This window comes from Capricornis sumatraensis, chromosome 19 (genome assembly GCF_032405125.1).
Source record: "Capricornis sumatraensis isolate serow.1 chromosome 19, serow.2, whole genome shotgun sequence".
Lineage (NCBI taxonomy): Eukaryota > Metazoa > Chordata > Mammalia > Artiodactyla > Bovidae > Capricornis > Capricornis sumatraensis.
Genome location: NC_091087.1, coordinates 41,609,133 through 41,630,180, shown reverse-complemented (window position 1 = coordinate 41,630,180; position 21,048 = coordinate 41,609,133). Strand labels below are relative to the sequence as shown.

The following is a 21,048-nucleotide window of genomic DNA, read 5'->3' as shown; positions in this document are numbered from 1 at the left end:
AACAACACTCATGTATGAGCTCACACTTCTGCAGCTAGGGAGTCCAATACAGCAAGGCTGAAATCAGCATACAGGATATGGGCAGAGTCCTGTTCCTGTCCGGAGGCTCCGAGGAAGGGGGCACTTTAGGCTCACTGAGGTTGTCATCAGAATCCAGTTCCCTGCAGCTGCAGGACTAAGGTCACTGTTCCCTCACTGGCTGGGCTCAGCCGGGGGCCTCTCTCAGCTCCTGTAGGCCACCCACATTCTTTCTCACAATGCCTCCTCCGTCTTTACACCCGCATGTCAAACCCCCCTCCCACAGCAAAGCACTCTGACTTTCTCCTCCGTCAGCAGCCAGAGAGAATGTTCTGTTTGTAAAGGGGCTCCTGTGACTCGATCAGGCTCCTGCTGATGTTCTATATTGAGGTCCGCGGTGCCACGTGACATAATTTTAGGAGTGATAGCTCACCGTATTCACAGGTTTCAGGGCTTAGGGTATGGAATCTTGGAGGCTCGTTTTTGGAATCCTGCCCACTGCTGAGCCCTGTCTGATGGACGGGTTCTCTTCCTCCAGCAGCTGTACCTGAGCTCTGAGTCCAGCTTGAACCTGGGTCACTTGGCACCAGGGCACATGATAGGCTGAACTCTTTCCACTTTTCCCTCTGAGGTGCTGAGAGAGGCAGGAGGTTGGAATGTGGGCAGTTTAGGACCATGAACCCCGGAAATGCTTGCAGGGGGCTGATGGCTGAATCAGTCCACTCCTGCTGGCTTCCCAGACCAGGAGAAAGAGCCACCTGCTCTAGGGTAATACTTGGTCCTGTGACTTTACCTGTGAAGAACCCAGGGACTTCCGTGTGGGAGCATCTGAGGGGGTATCTGGGAAGGTACCAGCCCCAAAGTGTCTCCCCGCAAGCCCTCTGGTGAATGCTGGAAACCTCCCATAGCACTCCCCACTGTGGAATGCTCCGCATCGCCCTCCTATGGTTCTTGGTCACAGAGGGTTTGTTGGGTACCACCTGATGTCTACCCTCCCCCCACCACCACCAAACCAGGGACAGATGGAGAAGTTACCGAGAGGGGAGGACACAGAAGCAACAAAAGACCCCAAGGAAGGGGAAGCAGAGTCCTCGGAGAAAAATGTCCCAGACTGGAGCTCAACCCTCCACGGCTCTTCTCAGGGTCTGGAGTCAGTCAGTGCCAGGCCACCGCCAGCCCTTTCCTTACCCCCGCCCCCGTCCCACCTTCTACCCATTTACTGGAGCACATGTGTCCTGAGGACAGAAAGGAGCGTCACGTGCTGCTGGTCAGGGCACTGGGGGACCCAGGCAGGCAACAGGCAGGTGGGCAGGATGTTTCCTCCATCACCCAGGGGCTGGGCACAAAGGTCTCAGTGATGAATTATTCACTGGAGCTGCGCTAAGTGCAGAATTAATCCCTTTCCTTCCAGCTGGCGGCCTCACTAAATTATCCCTCCAAGTCATGCGGGAAAATGCTGCCGAATTCATTTAGCTGCTGAGTGTTTTGATCTGGGCCTTGTGATTTTAGCTTCCCCTTCTCCCAGCCCCCTCCCCCTGGAGGCGGGTTTAAAAAAAAAAAAACCTTTCGGTAATGGATTTCCGAGAAGAAAGGACAAGAAAGGGGATCAAGATTGGGTGTGGACCAGGAAAGCAGTACTGAAGGAAATTCAGATTCTGCAGCCAAGTGTTCATACACACACAGTTCTACACATGCTCTCACAAGATCGCATTTGAAAACCCACACATAGACAACCACATATGCAGAGACACACACACACAAACTTACACACCTCTCTGCAAGGGTGTGCACATTTAATGCGTACAGATGCATGCCCCCCCACACACATGCAAACTGACACACAGATGTTTTCACACCGGCACTGGCGCACGCAGAAGCGCAATCTTTTTGTGGTTAAACTGTTTCTTGGCGAAACCATCTGAGAATTGGCCAATAACTGACTCGCTTTGATTCTAGAATCTTGAAGTCCAATGTGGGGGCCTGAATATGAAGAGCTAACATGGATGGCTTTGGCATAAGGTTCCTGCAGGTTTGGTAACCCAATCACTTTTTCTTTTATCCCACATATATTTGACGAGGACTAGAATTTCAGAGGCCCTTGTGGACTGCAATGAGGAGAGGGAGGAGCCGGCAGACATGCAGCCCGCCTGCCTTGAATTCCCCCTCCTCAGGTGTGGACATGGCTCTTTGCTAGCGTCTGAGCCCTTTGGCGTCCTCCTCCCTAAGGGTGGTAGGAGAGTGCTGATGAAGAGATCAGAGGGTATAGCAGCTCCACCTAAAGGACGCGTCCCCGGCTCCGCTCCTCACCGTTGTCTTCATTGTAACACCGCCACCGTTTTCCACAAAACCACAAGTCTTTGCTGAGCACCTGCTATGTAACCAATACTGTCCTAGGTTTATGGGTCTTACCTGGAAAAAGATGATAAAAGGCCCTGTCTTCACAAAGCTTGTATTCTTAGAGGGCAGGGAGTGTGGACCAGACAATGAGCAAATCAATTCACAAGCAGATATCAGCTCAGGATACGAGGCCTGATGAACCCCAAATGAGTTGACATGATAGGGAGTATTTGGACAGGCTCTTTGCATCTGCTGGGCTCTCCGAGTAAGCTTACCAGCCAAGCTGCTATATCAAGGAAGAATGGGTTCCTTCCATGTTATTGGTCTACCTAATGTGCTGCCCACCAATTTGTGGTGGGAGTCACGCAGCCTTCATCTCTGCACTCCAGCCTCTTCCCTGAGAACGTACATGCCCTGCAGATTTGGGCACAGGCCATCCCGGTTACTTGACCTTCTGGTAAACACAGTTTCCTCGCAGCCACAGCTCTCATATCATCCATTCTCAGAGCTCCAGGAACAACACCACTGTGGAACTTCCAAATAGGCAGAGACCACAGAAGTGTCTCTCTGGACAGCTCACGTGGACAGGACTCTCTGTGATGCTGTCCACCACAATGGTCATCCCAGCCTCTTCCTCTTGCTCTGCCCAGTCGGGAGCTCACTACCTCCAGAAGCAGCCAGTCCCATGGTTCAGTGGCTACAGCTGATAGAAGTGCTCTCTCCACGTTGAGCCCACCCTGCCTCTAGGGGCTCTCCCTCTGCCCCAGGCTGCTGACTCTGCCCTCTGGAGCCACTGCGCAACCCCAGCAAGCCTCCTTCCAAGCCCTCCAGCACGCTGGTGGGCAGACTACACAACCAAGCCTGCCATCACAGTCAATGGCAAGAGAGAGCTGTTTCCTAGATTGGGGTACTGGGTTTGAAGCTGGTTCTGCTGGTGACGGGTTAAGCTTTTTCCCTCCGATGGAACTCCTCAATGGACACCTGCTGCTTAGAGTGACCTGCCTTAAGCTGGAGTTGTGTGTGTGTAGATGAGTACATACACGTATAACTACACACAGATACAAAACCTAGGAAAACATGGACACCTGCATATACATGGAAAACTTCTCTTCATGGCCTATTCAGTGGGAGTTCACCTTGGAGGTCTATTCGACTCTGAGAACCCAGGAGTCAATGGCCACTCCACATATACATACATGAATAAACCCATAGCCTCCTCCAGTCCCTCTCTGATCTTGGCCTCTACTCTTTGAAGAGTGCAATCTGTCTCCCAGGAGTCTGGGCTTCTCCGGGCTAAGCAGTCTGCCGCTTTTAATGAACTGGTTTCTGGATCCCACAGCATCCTGGGTGCCCTGCAGCTTGCAGACAGCCTCTTTGAAGTGAGATCACTGACTGGGTTTCCTAAGCTGACTATGTGGATGGGAGCCTGGCTTGCACACAGTAGGAGCTCATTGTGTCAGCTCCTGACTCCTTGCCTGGAAATACGCCTCCCCCCAAGGTGGGACAAATCCTTACTGTCTGGGTGTTCTCTTGGGGCTGGGATTTGGGACCTAGAGTCTTGCCAAAGCAGGGTGCCAGGTCACCAGGCAAGGTAGGGCCTCTCGGGTGGGTAGCCACCTCTCGTTAGCCCACAGCCCTGAGAGTTGCTGGAGGATTCAAAGCCCGCTGCTTCCTTGGGTTTGTCACAGACAGGGTGCACTGAAGGAGAGGCAGAGGTGGCCCCTGCTCTCCCCACTGAGGGTGGCTCCCAAAGTCTCATCTGATCTGACCTTCCCCCTCCTTGTTCTCCTCAAGGTGGGGGGCAGGGCTTTGAGGCCATGCAAAAGGCTGCCCTGGTGCTTTTATTCAACCCACTTACAAAGATCTCTCTGGAGACCAGCCCAGAGTGGGGACAAGTGGCTGTTTCACAAATGTGGAGTGGAGGGCAGGTGACAGGCAGAACCACGCAGACATCTGATGAATTTTTATGGATTTTTGGAAACCACACATGACAGCCCTGGGGCTGGTCCTCAGAGAAGCCCCAACACAAGCTCATCTCCATTTCCTCACCAAGCCCAGCTGCCCAGAAGACCCAGTGTCCAGGGTAGCACAGCTGCCTCCTCAGTCAGTTCTATCCTCTGGAAGCTTCAGTTCCACCCCCAAGACTTCAGCTCTGGAAATGCTACTGTAAGGACAATGGCGAATCCAGAAATAAAATACTCTTTCCCCTCTTTCAACCTCACAACATCCCTGACTGTCTTCCCTGCCCTACCCCCAGCCCCGAACCTCACCCTGAGCCCCCTCCCTCCCTGTCCTCCCATTCTCCCAGGCCACATGGCAAGAGACAGAGAAATTGTCTGTCTGTCTCCAGTTCCCAGGTACCCTTTCCCCACTTGCTCAGACTCTAGGCCCAATTCAGAGATCTTCCCATACAACCAAAGGAAGCTGGAGACAGATGTGTGAGAGGGCAGAGCCTGTGCTTTTCCAGGGCCCGCCTGGCCCTTGGCTCACAGGTGCTCAGTGTTGGGGCAGGGCTCACCATCCCACCATAAGAGGCTCTTGCCTGCTTTTCACAGTGCCTCAACCCCTCCCAGAGGTGCTCCATACTCCCTGCACAGGCTGTTGGTTATGATTCAACCTTCCCACGCTGCTCCCTGCCTCAGAGAGGACTTTTGACACTCCCTGCAACACACAAGGTTTGACAGACTCTGCTTGCTCACTTCTCATGACAGGCAGCTCACTACCTCTCAGGAAGCCCTCTCCAGTCTCCATCAGTTCCCTTATAGGCCTCTTCCTCCCTACCTCTCTCCAGTTCCCTCTCCCAGTCCTGCCTTTTCCCTTCTGAGATCAGCTCTGGAGAAATCAGCTCCCATGCCCAGGTCAGCCCTGTTGTTTGCAAACTGGCGTCGTCTCCAGCCTGACCAACTCTCCTTCCTCTGACTGTCCTTGGTCACACTGAGTGTTTCCCTTCTCACCCTCCTGCTCACCTCACCTTGCCAACACCCCTCTTAAAGTGTCCCCTGCAAACTGTGGAACTGGATCCGTATTGGTGGGTAGAATAGGACCAGCACCCTTTTGCTGCAAATACTTTCTCCCCTTTGGTGCAGCCGAAGCCTATCATTTGCTTTCTTTGATTACTAACCAAGGCCGTGGGGGCCCATTTAGAGCCAAGAAGTCCAGTCTGGATGTGAGCCATTGTCAGGCAGCACATCTTCACCTTGACCTTCTGCTGCTCCATTTCGAACTTAAGCAGGGCTTCTCTTCCCTGCGGTATTTCACCTTCTGTGTCTCAGCATATTGTCTGGACTTGAGATCATCCTGGACTCTGATTTCATCATGGGTCACACATTCACAGCCCCGCCTCCACCCCACCCCAAGCTCCAGGTCATCTGTTGACATGGTTAGGACACTTTGCTGCAACGTGCAGTAAAAAAAAAAAAGATGCATCCTTAGAACTGGGTTTGAGTTCTGAATCTTCCACTTGATCTTAGCCACCTTAAGCTTTACTTTACTCATCTATAGAAAGGGGCTGTGATCCCTACCGGCCAGGAATGTAGTGAGCATTGAACGAGGGAGCGTGTGTAAGTGCCCAGCACAGGGTCTTGCAGACGCTCAGTAAAGCGAGTGCTTCCTATTGTTCACCCAAGTCGCTGACAAACACGTTGAACTCATCAGAGATGAGGACAGGGCTCCTGGGGGAGGGGAACGACAGAGCCCTGCTAATCCATCACTCGGCGCCCGCCCCTCATGACAGCTGCTCCACCAGATTCCCATCCATAAGGACATCAGGAGGCCTTGCCGAGTGCTGAAGATAAACGTCACCAACACTACATTTGGTCTCACAGCAATTTTTCAGGGAATGAAGAAACGCAGAACAGACAGACAATCACGTCTCCAGAGGCCAGAGCCCTGAGCTGGGGGCTGGAGAGAAGATAGAGAAAATGAAGACCTGTGAGCTCCCAGGTCAGGGAACCCAGAGCTGAACCCAGAGTCACACTGCAGGCTCATCCTGAATGCCTCCCTGATCACCCCGTGCTGCCTTGAGTGTGAGCCTACGACTCCCAGCCACAGATGGAATGGATTGAGTCAGGATACAGACTTGGAAACTGGACATCTGGGCCTTCCTCTGGCCTGCTCTCCTCTTCCCGTGAGCCCAATGCATAGCTGATGGATTGAAGAAGGGGAGGTGGGGAAGTAAGACTGGGCAGAAACTTTCAGACCAAACTTCTTAGAAAGTGGAGGCTGCTCTTGGGTTTTTCCCTATCTCAAAGCCAGACTACCGCAGCCTAGACCTCCTTTCAGCCAAACCATGAGCGCCGTGGGTCCAGCCGAGGTCATTCAGGCATGAATTCATCAGCCGTTTATTAGATCCCTCACCTGCACAAGCAGTAAAGCACTCCAAAAGAGCATCAGTACCCACCTCGCTAAGGGTTCTAGCTAAGGTAGACGCATTGAGCACAGGGGAAGAGTCATAGAGAAGCATGGTTTACACTCTGCCTCAAAGAGTGGCTTGGAAATGGGCAAGACAGGGGAACCACAAGTGCAAAGCCCCAGAAGCATGTCTGGAGTGCATGGGACATGAGGGAACTGTGGTGGGCAGCAAGACTGGAGGGTTAGATGAGGCCTAGACTGCGGAGTGTCTGGATGCCAGGATACAAGGTTTAGACTTTGTCATATAGCAGTAGGAAGCTGGACTGCCCTGGTGGCTCAGACAGTAGAGAATCTGCCTGCAATGCTGGAGACTCAGGTTTGATACCTGGTTCAGGAAGATCCCCTGGAAAAAGGAATGACAACCCACTCCAATATTCTTGACTGGAGAATTCCATGGACAGAGGAGCCTGACTGGCTACAGTCCACAGTACCAAAGAGTCAGACATGACTGAGTGACTAACACACGTAGACACACAATAGGAAGCTGAGGAAGAGGTTTGATCAGCAGTAAGATGTGATTTGATCTATACATTGGACGGATCTCTCTAGATACGAATAGAGGGAACCCAAGGGGAAAGATTCAGCACAGAAAGACAAGGTTTCAGGCTAACAAGAGAAAGCCCACAGCTTATCCACTGAGCCATAGGCAGGGCTCTATTTAATACTAAAATCTCTGCCAGAATTTTTTAAAAATCTTTATCACTGGCTCCCCTCCTCTGACCCCACAACTTGCTTTTAGATTAACCCTCTGACACCATTTTCTGGAGAATGAATCATGGCCCCAGTGAGGATTAACACTTGGGCCCTTCTTGGCTGGCAGACAGACTCAGAACTTCAAACCCCACTGCAGCTGCCAGACCACATGGTTTGTCATAAATGAGGCTTTCGATATTCAAGGGAGGTGGCAAGCCCTCTTGGAGGGACTCCTTGCCTGAGCCTCGCCTTCAGCTGAAGAGATAAGAACCTACAACTGCAGCCACAGGAAATGACAAAGCGGCGACTGAGGGGGATCCACGGCACAGGGCTCATTACAGCGCTTGCCAGCGGGCGAGACACCCTTATCAGGGAGAAAATTGCATCAGGCCTAGTGAATTACTAGCGATTGGAAGCAGATTTCTCGGGACGCACTTTGTTAGATACCTAATGAGCAGGATACAGGCGGGCAGAGCCCAAAGCCAGTAGGGCGGGGGACAAATGTCTTTGTTAAACAGAATTTGTCAGTTTCCGCTTCAGGCTCCCTGGGGAGGGTTCAGGGCCAGCTAATTGAATTAAGAGGCCTGTGCGCTCCAGCAAGAAGATTCTGGGCGGGGCGAGAGGCAGGCAGCCCTCAAGACCGGCACTTTCAGAACCGAGGACAGCAGCTGCAACCCGGCTAGTCTGTAATTGCCAGGGCAGGTTGGAACTGTTGCATTTTGCATGATCAGGGATCTAGGGGATGAACTGAGTAGGAGGGAGGCAGAAGATGCTGGGGGGGCGGGGGAGGGGGGAGACAAGTGACCCAAGACGCCTTGAGCCTCTTAATGCTATTGGCCTGGTCTGTCTCAACAGACCCTCCTCTGCAGGGAACAGCGAGGGCTGAGAAGGATAAAGAAGGGGTGTCTTCTCCCCTCCCTGCCTCATGTGGTGTGGGGCAGCTGCAGCAAGACAAGGAGCGGTGGGCTGGGCGCTGAGTCTGAGCCAGTGCACGGCTGTGCATCACTTTGAGCTCTCAGAGTAAGTCTCCCAATTACAGCCCTAATGAAGCAAGACGTGCTGTAGCCGTGGAGCCACAGAGCGCGGGGGCCACTTGTCAGCCCCAGGCTTCCTCCGCAGGCAGGGCCAAGCTTACCAGCAGAAGAGCAACTAAGCAGGCTTGTGGGGTGAACCAGCAGCCTCCTCCCCCACCTAGAAGAAGGGAAGGAGAGCAAGGCAAGGCTGGACCTGAATACGGAAGAGCTAGTCCCCAAAGCCCCACCCTCTTTCCGTCCCCATTTTAGCACTGCTTCAGCCTGACTCACTGCTGCCTGTAGCGCCAGACAAGCCCCATCCCATGAAGAGCAAGGAGAGGAGGGCACGCCCCCCTCCCTAAAATGTGGGCAGGCAGTGTTGGCCCTAAAGAAAGGGAATGACTGGGGAGCATTCAACCACTATGTGAGGTGCTATGGTGGTCCTGGGGCCTCTTACATCAACATGACTGGAACAGCTGCCTCTGACCTTCCCTTTAGAGCCTGCGTTATACGGAAGTGAAAGAGATTTTTCTAGAAAAGTCTCCCACCCGCCTTGCCCCAACCCCCAGGAAGGGAGGGAACTTGGCAAAGCTGATGGGGGCAAGGATTGGAAATGTGGGCAGTAGGCCTGCAGCAGTGGGGGCTGAGGAGGTACTGGCATGAAGCAGCTGTGGAAACAGGTAGAGGCCAGGGCCAGCCATGGAGAGGACAGAGCGGGAACCAAGTCTGGCAGAGGCTGTAGAAAGAGCCGCGGGGAGTCCACAGGGGGTATGACTGAAGTCCGTAAATACCCTGCCTTTCCTTTCCTCCTCCTTGGAACAACCCCTCTGCCCACCAGCAACTGATGGGGTGGTCTGGACTGAGGGGTCTGTCGCATGTTTATCTTTGTGATGAAATTAAATGAATTATACATAATACATTTCAGAATCCACATAAAAGTAGTACCTGGTGAGTGCCCAGCCCTGATCAGGGGTCCAGTAAGTGTTGGCTCTGGGTCACCAAATTGACCCACCTGGTACTGGGACCACACAGGGTGGATATCAGGCCGACAGGCTGTGGGGGGAGGGACACTGTCAGCAATGTGTCCCTGCTTTCAGAACTGACGGGGGCACCTCTGGAGACCTCGCCCTTGATTTCATTACTTCTACTTCCTCCCCTAACTGGATTAGATGGCAGTCTATGAAATCCAGGGCATCCAGATTGGCTTTCTGCCTGGAAATGAGGAGAAATGTCGTTATAGGTCCTGAATCAGCATCTCACCCCAGTCCCAGGGGCCAGCTGGTCGAATGGGAGCCACTCTTTGCTCTGGCTAGCTATTCTTTCCTTCCCTCTCTCCTGCATCCTCCCACCTATCCATCCAACCGGTACACATTCTGCCATTTTTCTGCTACAGCCAGTCTGGTGTTCAGCTGTTCCAAACAGGAGACAGACGTGGTGCTTTCTACTACCTAAAACACACAGACGACCAGAAAACCCCAAAGCATCTGACTCAGATGCTTTACAGAGGGCATGTTCGGTGGGGAGTCTCTGAATGAATGAAACTTACTGAGAGGAGCTGATGAGAGAGACAGCCAGGCCTCACATCCAGGGACAAAACAGCCCCAGAAGTCTTGGTTATGAAGTGCAGTCAGTGCCAACGTCAGCCTCGAGGTCACCCAGTGCTTCACTCTTCCCATCCCCAGAGTCTTCATACAGCAGCTTTCTCCTGGTACCCATTTGATGGGGGGGGGGGGGGGTGAGGCCCAGACTGGACAGGATACCTCTGTACTTGTATGAATGTCCCTTAATCTGCTGATGCAAGCCTGAAAATGCTTCTTGTTAATGAAGTTCTGTGCACCAAATTTATTTTATTTTATTTTTTAAGCATTTACTTATTTATGTGTTTATTTGGCTGCATTGTGACTTAGTTGCGGGGTACCGATCTTCATTGTGATGCACAGGCTTCTCTCTAGTTGTGTCTCATGGATTCCATTGTGCAGGGACTCAGTAGTTGTGATGCTTGGGCCTAGTCGCCCCTCAGTATGTGGGATCTTAGTTCCCCGACCAGGGACCAAACCCTTGTCTCTTGTATTGGAAGGTGGTCCTTTACCACTGGACCACCAGGGAAATCCCCACCAAATTTATTTTTAAAGGTAATGGGCTTCTCTGGCGGCTCAGTGGTAAAAGAATCTGCCTGCTAGTGCAGGAGAAGCGGTTCTATCCCTGGGTTGAGACGATCCCCTGGAGAAAGACATGGCAACACACTCCAGTATTCTTTCCTGGGAAATCCCATGGACAGAGGAGCCTGGTGGGCTACATAGTCCATGGGGTCACAGAGTCAGAGTCAGCTTAGCAACTGAGCGTGCATGCATGCACAAGTAATGGGAAGGGTCGTTGTCCTAATTCAACTGGTCCATATGTGTGGACTTTCATACAGAGCATCCACTTAAAGAGAGGACCACCTGCATTTGTTCTGCTTTGTTCAGGGTCAGACATTCGGGCATGTCTAACGCTGAGCACGTTTGTCCTGGTTGGCATGGTGCCCGTTGTTCAATTTGCTCCTAGCACAACACTCTAGACAGTGGAATAATTTGTCCACTGTGTGGCCAAGACAGGATTCCAACAGCTGAAGTAGGGTGGAAGTGGGTCACTGTTGAGGTACCTGCAAACTTCAGACTGACTACACAGTTCTTTGAACAGTGGGCACATTTTGGAGGCTAACATGGATTTTCAACAGAGCTTTCAAGTAATCTCTCCCCAAAGGGAGTATGAGACATATCCCTAAGCTTGAGCAACTTAAAGTTTTGCCAGAAAAACAAAAGTGGCAAATAAACCTAGAATCGGAGGAAAATGTGAGAGCAGAAAGCTGCCCAGGTGGTGCCAGTGGTAAAGAACCTGCCTGCCAGTGCAGGAGGTGCAAGAGATGCAGGTTCAGTCCCTGGGTTGGGAAGATCCCCCGGAGGAGGGCACGGCAACCCATCCCAGTATTCTTGCCCGGAGAATCCCATGGACGGAGGACTCTGGTGGGCTATAGTCCATAGCATCGCAAAGAATTGGACACAACTGACTTAACACACATGCTTGTGAGAGCAGAAAAAGCCAGCTGCTGGGCTGGGAGAACCCAGAAAAGCTTCGAGCAAGTGTGTGGAGGCCATCAAGGGTTGTTGCTGGTTGTTGCTGTTGTTCAGTTGCTAAGTCACGTCCAACTCTTTTCAACCTCATGGACTGCAGCATGCCAGGCTTCCCTGTCCTTCACTGTCTCCCTGAGTTTGCTCAGACTCATGTCCATTGAGTCAGTGATGCCATCCAACCATCTCATCCTCTGTTGCTCCCTTCTCCTCCTGCCCTCAATCTTTCCTAGCATCAGGGTCTTTTCCAATGAATCAGCTCTTTGCTTCAGTTGGCCAAAGTGTTGGAGCTTCAGTTTCAGCACTGCCAATGAATATTCAGGGTTGATTTCCTTTAAGATTGACTACTTGGATCTCCTTGCTGTCCAAGGGACTCTCAAGGTTTCCTGGAGGGGCTGGTATTTGAGTGGGGTTAAATTCTGGATAAGCAGAGATGGGAGTATTAGTCATGCCAAGGGAGGAAGAAGAGAATTAGGAAAAACAACATGGATGGAGAAAGAGGCCCATCAGAGAAGAGAAGATGAGAGGGTGAGATGAGGAGATGGAAAGGAAAGCAAGTCTACAAAGCAAAGGGTGTCAAAGGAGCAGAGAGGTTTTCAAATCTGTTATTACACCAAGGGTTGGAGTCACAGATGGCACAATTTATTTATTCTTTCAACAAATATTTCTTAGATTTCCCTGGTGGTCCAGTGGCTAAGATTCCTTGCTCCCAATGCAGGGGGCTGGATGTGATCCCTGGTCAGAGAACTATATCCCACATTCCACAACTAAAGATCTCACACCCGGCAGCAAATATCAAAGATCCCATGTGCTACAATTAAGACCCAGCACACCAAATAAATAAAATAAATGCTAAAAAACCACAAATACTTCTTGAGTACCTACAATCAGGCAGACACTAGCGATAAATGGGGTCCCTGTTCACTAGTAACTTGCATTCTAGTGTGGAGAATGGAGGAGGGAGGCAGACAGTCAACAAGGAAACACATTTTTTGAAAATGAATTTTCTGGTAAATACTGTGAAGACAGTAAAATGGGATAGTGTGGATAGAATATATTGGAGGAAGGGTTACTTTAGTTGGGATGGGCCTCTATCTCCAAGGCAGGGCCTCTCTGAGAAGAGCCCATCTGGGCTGAGACCTGAATGATGAGAAGTGGATAGCCATGTAAAGACGTAAGGGACTCTCCAGGTAGAGAGAACAGCAGATGCAAAGGTCCTGAAGCGAGAAAGAGCTTCAGGCAAGGTTTTCCTCGTTGGAAGAAAGGCAAGGACAGTGTGGTTAGGGCGCAGTGAGCAGGAGGCAGGTGGTCGGAGGTAGACAGGGGCCAGGCATGCAGGCCTCCTGAGCCATGAAGAGGAGTGGCCTGGGGGTGTGGAATGGCACGGTTATGGTAGAAAAGTCACAGAGCCACGTCTCTGCACCTTCTCTCCACAAAGACCAGAAAACTTGACACCAAACTACAGCAAAGGCCTGCCCGTACTGGACCCCAAGATTTTAGATGAGAAGCTGGGTGTCATCCGTGAGTTCTGGTCCAAGGCCACGGTGAGCTGCATGATTGGGTCCATCACATCCACTTGGCAGGAAACAGAGGCCAAGTCTCAGGTGCCCAAGGTGTCCCGAGAAACGGTGAATGTCTCCCCTCCGAGCCAGGCTGGAAGGGCCAGAGTGGGGATTGGGCCTGGGGAAGGGGCTTGCCAGCCACCTGTGGGCTGTTCACTCCTAGGTGGCCAGTGGACCTTCCCTTTAGGCTCCTTCTGTATGTGAGTCACCCTAAATGGGTGAATTCTTCATTTTACCTAGTCTCTTTTCCTTTTGAATGGAACTCCCATTTGCGCTTCCCAGGTGGCGGAGTGGTAAAGAATCTGCTTGCAAGGCAGGAAACCTGGGTTTGATCCTTGGGTCAGGGAGATTCCCCTGGAGGAGGAAATGGCAACCCACTCCAGTATCCTTGCCTGGAAAATTCCATGGACAGAGGAGCCTGACGGGCTACAGTCCAGGGGGTTGCAAAGAGTCAGACACGACCGAGCACACACACACCAGGGATTTCTTCCCAAACAAACCCCTGCCACACTTGTAAGACTGGGTTCCTTCCTCTGACTCAAGTTGCCATCAACACAGAACTTCCTTGGGAGCTCGCCCTCTGGGTAATGGGAAGCCCCCGAGAGTTTGAACTTTCGAAAGAGGAAACTGGGGCTCAGAGAAAAGAAGATTCGGTCTTGGGTCACAGAGTCTCTGCCCTTAGTCCCGGGAATTGGTCTGGCTTCCTGTTGACCAGATGCTGGGAGAGGGATGGTGCAGGTGGCTGAAATGATGCCTTCCTTGGATGAGGGGTCATGGCCCAGTCCCAGCCCCTTGAGGCGGAAAGCTCCAGACTGGCCACCAGAAAGACAGCACCGTCCAGGGCCCCCACTGAAGTCCTGCCCCAGCCACCATGGGTGAAATCACACATGGCTTCTTCCCTTCTCCCCCAGCGCATCCCATGGGGAACACTGCTCTGGAAGACACTGAGGAAAGGCCCGAGCCGAGGCCACCAGCCCCTAGGGGAGCCCTGGGCCTCCTCTTCTCAGGACTTACCCCTCGCCACCGACAGCCTCCGCATCTTCCCCTGGCACTTCTGCACCTTCCTGGAACACGTCCCATCAGACCAATAGGGAGGGAGCTGTCCACTGGGTGTGCCAGGATGCCCCCACGTGGAGTGCCCCTGCCCACCCCCAATGGTGCCCTCCCTGGAGACCCAGAGCACTCAGGCCATCTTCTACATTCACTCTTTTCACCTCTGCCCCCTGGGAAAGCGACTCTCAGGCCTGACCTGCCAGCCCACCCATCAGTTGGGTTGAAAATAAAGATTCAGGCCTGACTTTGGAGACTTTGGGTAGTGTGAATAATCCAATGCCTGCTGCCCCTACAGCCTGGCCTCATGACATGACACCCCTCTTGTGTCTCTGAGCAGAGGATGTGCAGGGGAGAAAGGAGGAGGGGAAACAGGGAAGAAAGGAAAAGGGAAGGTGCCACAGGAGGGGAAAGGTAGACCGGGAGGAAGGAGAAAGGCAAAGGCATTCCGTCCCTGGTCTTGCCGTGCAGAGAGCTCACCCCTCCAGGGCACTCTCCTCCCCTCACCCCTCCAGCTCCGGGGGGTCTCCTGGGGGATGCTGAGCCAGCCAAGCCTCGGTCATCACCCAGTGAGGCCCCACTTACTGCTGGATGCAGACCTCACACTCTCCCAGAGAGTAGAACTGGGTGCTGGGCCAGTGGGACCAAGGAGGGAGCCGTATGGGCCCCACTCCGGGTACTGTGCATGGCAGCCCTCTCTGGTTTGGAGTCTGGTGAACATTTCTGCTTGGCAGAGGATCTGAGGTCTGAGTTGAAGTCAGCGGCTCTGGATTATTTGAGAGAAATTAGATAGAGATGGGGGCTTCCCAGGTGGCGCTAGTGGTAAAGAACTAGCGATGTAGGAGACATAAGAGACACGGATTCAATCCGTGGAGTCAGGAAGATCCCCTGGCGGAAGAAATGGCAACCCACCCCACTATTCTTGCCTGGGGAATCCCATGGACGGTGAAGCCTGGTGGTCTGTGGTCCATAGGCTCACAAAGAGTCGGACATGACTGAAGCAACTTAGCACCCGTGCACAAAGACAGAGATAACTTAGTATGGTCTTTGTGTTTGGTTGGGGGAGGGTATGACTTATTAATAGAAAGTGTTGGAATGGGCTGAGCTGGACTTCTCATACTGCATACAAAATGCATTGGTGTTAATGGCAATGATGGGGGTAAGAAGGAGAAAAAAAAAACAGAGCTGAGGGGAAAGGGCCTTTACATATAGGATGGATCCAATAGGTGGGCAAATTTAAACATTTTATTTATATATATATATTTAATGTCCTCTAATACTTAAAGGATAATAACTTGGATAGTGGCCGGCTAGTCTTGACCCTCTCTAAAGCATTAAGCTGTGGAGATGAGTCCATATTGCACTTGAGAAGTCAAAGCTAGCCACCAGGAGGAACCCTTTTTGAGCGAGGGGTTGAATAAATATCATGACTGACAGGGGGTAGGAGGAGAAATAAGTGGCCCGAGGGCACTAAGGCAGGATGTGAGGAGGCTCTGAGTATGAACAAGGGGGCTCAGGGCTGCCCTGTACCCTGTCAGAGGTGTTGTGAGCTGGGTCTATATGGAGAACTAATTCCAGCATGCCCTCTCTGGGTATCACTGCAGCACCCTCGTTGGTGGACTCAGTCCTCTATCCTCCCCCTTGCTGGGTACGTGGCAAGGTCTCAAGCACTGGCTTCTCGCCCTAGCTTCCTGTTGAATTCGGTACCCTTAGCCACCACCTTCCAGAACTTGAACTAAGAGCACTTTGGCTTCCTCATCTCTGAGCTCCAGGGCCCAGGGCAGGCCTGGTTCTACACAGATGTAGGTAAATGCTTTGGGACCGTGTGAGAGAATTCCTAGCTGGACAAGGGCATCAGAAAGAACCTTAGAGAGGGTATCCGGGACAGTCTCCTAATTTTGCAAAGGATGTCAGTGAGGAAGCCCAGCCGTGGGACGACCCTTGCCCGAGGCTTTCTGACTCCACCACCCCAGGGTGTCCTGCACACAGCCGAGTGAACACCAGATGGCTGCAGAGGCCCACACATCCAGCCCTGGGCCCTTTGGCCACCCTGATGCTACTGGATCCTTCAGACACTCAGAGTACTCAGGCAACAGGCCTGCCTGGATCTCTTTCCCATTCATCCTGTCCCAGGCCCAGCTTCCAGCCTATTCTCTGCTAACTTTTGTCTCCATTCCCTTTACCCTCCAGCCCAGCCTCCGTCCTCCAGGGCATCATTGTTCTGTCTCTCTCTGTCTCTTATCAGCACAGATTTACCATGCTGATTATTCCCACCTCTGCTTTGGTTGAGTCCGAGACTCAGCCCCCAGCTCCAGTTCCAAGCCTTTAGCCAGAGCCTCGAAGGACCAGTGCAGGAGCCAGACAAGCATTCATGCAGCCAGCAGAGCCCAGGAACAAGGACTAGACCGTGGGTGGGTAGCAACTGTGCACAGCTCCGTGACAGGGCGCATGTAGCAATGGGTTCCATAGCAACCAAACAAAATTACATAGCAATCAGTGAGCCATGTGACCGAGAGACACAATGACAAGCTATAGGCCACGGCCAGGGGGCTGTGGAGCTTCGTTGCACAGCAATAGACCCAAGCCACACAATGATATCACACAGCCGGCGTAGAGGAAGGCACAGCCACGGAGCACGGCAGTGGGCAAAGACGGCAGTGTGCACACTGTAGACACAGCCACAGAATGTGGAAAGACATGGCACCGTCACGGGTGCGTGACTCCTGGATGTGCCGTCAGGGAGCGGTCAGCAGAAGCGGAGCCTGGTGGACAGCGGTGGGCTCACGATTGACTGTGTCCCTCGGCTCTCAGCCGCTATATCTGGACTGGAGCCTCTCAGCACCACCTGATTCCAGGAGTCATTAATCTGTGTCTGGTCTTGAGCACACTCCCCAGAGCCCAGAAACGATTCTGCTGCTGATTTCCTCCAGAGCCTAATAGGAAATTGAACATTTGCTGGAGAAAGGATCACCTTGGGAACAGAGAATGGAGTGGAGGAGAACAGGGTCTGTGCCCCCTCTTCCAGGAGGATACCACTGATGCTCCCTGACGCCCTGGGCCTGCCTGTCCCAACCCCACACCCCTCTTCCCTTACTGGCCGCGCTTGCCCTGGTGTGCCCTGGTGTGCCCTGGTGTGCCCTTGGATCTGCCTTCAGGGCAGTCAATTCTTCCTCCCTTCATTCAAGACACCTGATTTTGACACAGGCTTTTCAAGTTCCATTCTGTCCAAGAGGTCCAAAGTGCCAGTCCTGAGTGGACCCACCCGGGTCAGGGCCTTTGTGAGTGTGACCTTGAGTCCAGAGTTAGTCCTGGGCAGAGCTAAAGAAAGCCTTCACCTCCCTTCTGAACAGCCTAGGGAGCCTTCTTTGGAAGAGGTAGGCTTTTGAGTGAGGGTGAAGAATGAGATATTAAGAGTCATCCCAGGGGACTTCCCTGCTGGTCCAGTGGCTAAGACTCTGAGTTCCCAATACAGGGGGCCTGGGTTCAATTTCTAGTCAGAGAACTAGATCTCACATGTTACAACTAAGACCCACACAGACCAATAAATAAATAATTTTTTTAAAGCCATCCCAAACATGCTAACTCTCCAAATTCCAAACAACTTGTAAGCATTCCCTGCTCGCTCCCTAGACACCCTGAGCCCACCTCCTACTGAGCCAAGCAATAGATGAGGGGCCCCAGGCAGCCTCCAGACAGAGCAGCTCCACTCACTGGGGCTTGTAAAACCCTTGCCATTGCTCAGGTTTCTGTTCCCCAGCAGCTCCAATTGCAATTTCTCCAACCAGCCAGGAAAAAAGAACTTGCCCCAGCACCAGGTGCCCAGCCGTGTGCCCAGCTGTGCAGGGGCCTGGAAGGTGGTGGTGTGGGGTAGGGTGGGAAGAGGCCCAGGCACCCAGCTCTGGGAGTTCCCAGCAGGTAGGAGGAGCAGGGTAGGTACACAGTAGCCGGGAAATATTTGCCCTTTCCTCTGTCTCTCTCCTCCAGTGCCCCCCCAAACCATGCCCCCTCTGTTTCCTTCCCTCCCTCCTTTCCTCCACTGCTCAGAGGAGATTTGTGGCAGACCAGAGGGCCCTCATACCAGCAGATGAATGAATAATTGACGAGGGTTGTTTAAAGATTCAGTGGAGTTTTTCCAACCTCACCGCACTGGAATAACTCATTTCTTTCATTCTCTGTTTGAAAGCCTAACCCCCTCCCTTCATCTTTCTCCTTCCTGGTCCCCACATGCCTGCCCTGCTCCGAGCATCACACTTTTGTTTCTCTTCCTCTCTTGAGTCTGCTGAACCCTGAATGATCCCTTGATCTCCGCCTACCCCCGTTTCCTTTGTGTCCCCTTCCCCAGCTGTCCCCACCCCCATTTAACCTGGTAGGTTGACTTCAACTCCTCTAGACGTCATTTCCCCAAGACAAAGGGCCCCATTTCAAGGATGAGGTAAGGAAGGAAGGCGGCAGGCACTGTGGCTCCTTCCAGGTCACACAGCTGTGGAGGGGGCGGCTCGGGAGACCGAGGGCAGACCTCCCAGCCCAGGGACGGCTTCCTTCCCAGCCAGGCAGAGAGGGGCTGGCTCTGCTGTGCCTTCCCAGGGTGACTTGGAGCCCTTTGTGTCCCTGGACCTTGATTTCTCCCTCTGTAATTGAAGAGAACCACTTACCTGCCTTGCCTGCCTCTCAGGGTCAAATGGAACTGGTGAGGAGCCATCAGAAAGGGCTGGCATGTAGCAGAGACACCTGTGAGCCTGGGCCTGCGAGTCTGCCTGGCATGCCCTTTATGGAGTCCAGCCGTCCCTGTTTGCCCAAGACTGAGGGATCCCGGGACATAGGACTTGCAGAGCTAAACCTGAGTCCCAGGCAAATCGGGATGGGGTCATGGCATGGGCTCTCCCCTACCCCTGCCCCAGCCCTGCTGCTTTCAAGGTAGTAGCCCCCTCAGCCCCTCACAGCCATAGGACATATACCCTCCACCTGTCAGCCCAGCGCCACACTGTGCCCCAGACTCACAGCACTCCTCCTTGAAGTGACCTTGAACTCCCTTCCCTTCTCTGGGCCCCGGTCCCTTCCTCTGTCTGCGGAGGAGGTTGGAGCAGATGTTCCAAAGCCCCCTGGGGTCCCTGGGCTGTGACTGGAGCCTTGGTCCTGCCCGCAGGCTCTGGCCTAGGAAGAGGACTGCAGACTGAGGTGAGGTTCAGCAACAACCTCGGCTCCCCGGGCACCGTGTGGTAGCAGGTGATGCGTCCTGGGTAGGAGGCAGCTGCCGACAGTGGTCCCCAAGTATGGATGCCACGCACATCAGTGGCAGCTAGTAGCAGGAACATCAGCTGAGGTTGTGAGCATCACAAGGCCAAGAGCCTGGGGTCAGCCCCCAGAAACCAGAGTGACACAGAGCCCGCCCTGGGAGGCAGATTGCCCGGTCCTGAGAGTCGGAGCCCCACCCAGATCTTTGGTCCACAGGAGGAGGAAAGATGCAAGAGAGACAGATGGAGGCAGAGACAGAGCAAGCCTCTGGTGCCCCTCATAGCCTCCATCAGATGGCCCTGACTGGTGCCCCCATGGACCACCAGCTGTGTTCCAGAAACATCACTGTCACCCCATCTCTCCTGCTCCAACACCCCAGTCTCCACAGTTCAGCCTCCACTGCCCAGTGTCCGTGGTCCCGTTTGCCAGGTCAGGCTCCTGTCCCTGTCACTCTACAAGCGCCCCTGTTCTGTCCACCTGGCTTAAGGCTCATTTAAGGATACGTGTTCATCGCACACGGGCACCAGATCCACTCCCATCCCGAGCCCAGCTCCTGCAGGTAGAAGGTCTTCTCGGGACTCCAGCCCGCCTCAGCTCCTCCCCTGCACTCCTGCAGCCCGAGTGGTAAGCCCTGCATGCTAGCACTCGGGGGCTGTCTAAAAATAAATCTTGTGAGGGTGCAGCAGTCACAGCTCCCGGGCTTGGCTGAAAGCCGTCACCAGCTCCACTCTGCTTCTTCTCTGTCCTTCCTCCTCCAGTCCCTACAGAGAGAGAGAGGAAAAGGTGCTTACCAAGCATTTGAGAGAAACAAGGATCTCATCCTATATGCCTCTGTTATCTCCCTCTGCAGACTCCTCCTCTCCCCCCTCTCTCAGCCGTGAGCCATCTCCACCTCTCAAGAGCTGTGTGACCTTGGATAAATCACTCCACCTCTCTGGGCCTGTCTTCTTATTGCTAAGTGCAAGAAATCCACCCCCTCCCCACCCATACACAACCTCTTGAGGCTGTAGAGAGGGTTAACCAGAGAGTGGATGACAGTACGGTGCATTAGAAACTGTAAGGGGCTGTCCACTTTACAGGAGGCTTTATATAGTCACTGTGTTGGTGGGGCTTTTGCAGACAGAGAATGAAAGGGGGGAAGCACGCATCTCCCAGGCCTCCCCACTCTGACCCCTTCTACAGAAGGGCTGTTCCCAGACCCCTGACCCTCTTCTCCCTCCTTCCCCCCATCTCCGGCATCTCCCCGGTGGGCCATTCTCTTCCTCCATCCATCACCTGGGACTAAAGAGATTAATAAACGAGACTCATAACTCAGCTGCTGGGATGAGGCAGATATTTACAGCTTCGTTTCAATTTGCAGAGAGATTAAGTGTTTGTCGATTTATTGTCTTGGGGTGTGTGTGTGTGTGTGTGTGTGTGTGTGTGTGTGTGCAGCTGAGCGAGGCCCCCTGCAGGCTGGCTCCACCTCCCCCAGCGCACATACTCTCTCGCGTGTGGGCTCACTCCCTCCCACACCATCCCACACCCCTGCCAGGCCCCTGGAGCTGCTGGGGAGCCCAGGGTCAACTAGTAGCCAGTCCAGAGAAAGCCACTAGCTGCTGGAGTGGGTTTGTTTTTCTAAACACC

At 53.1% G+C, this 21,048-nt stretch overlaps 1 protein-coding gene across 1 annotated transcript in view; it reads left to right on the top strand.

Moving 5' to 3' along the window:
• The window catches only part of CCDC33 (coiled-coil domain containing 33), a 139,334-nt gene that overhangs the window by 79,770 nt on the left and 38,516 nt on the right, over positions 1-21,048 (top strand). The window contains 1 exon segment of the mRNA XM_068990971.1: positions 13,013-13,206. Within this exon segment, the coding sequence (XP_068847072.1) occupies positions 13,013-13,206 (194 nt within the window).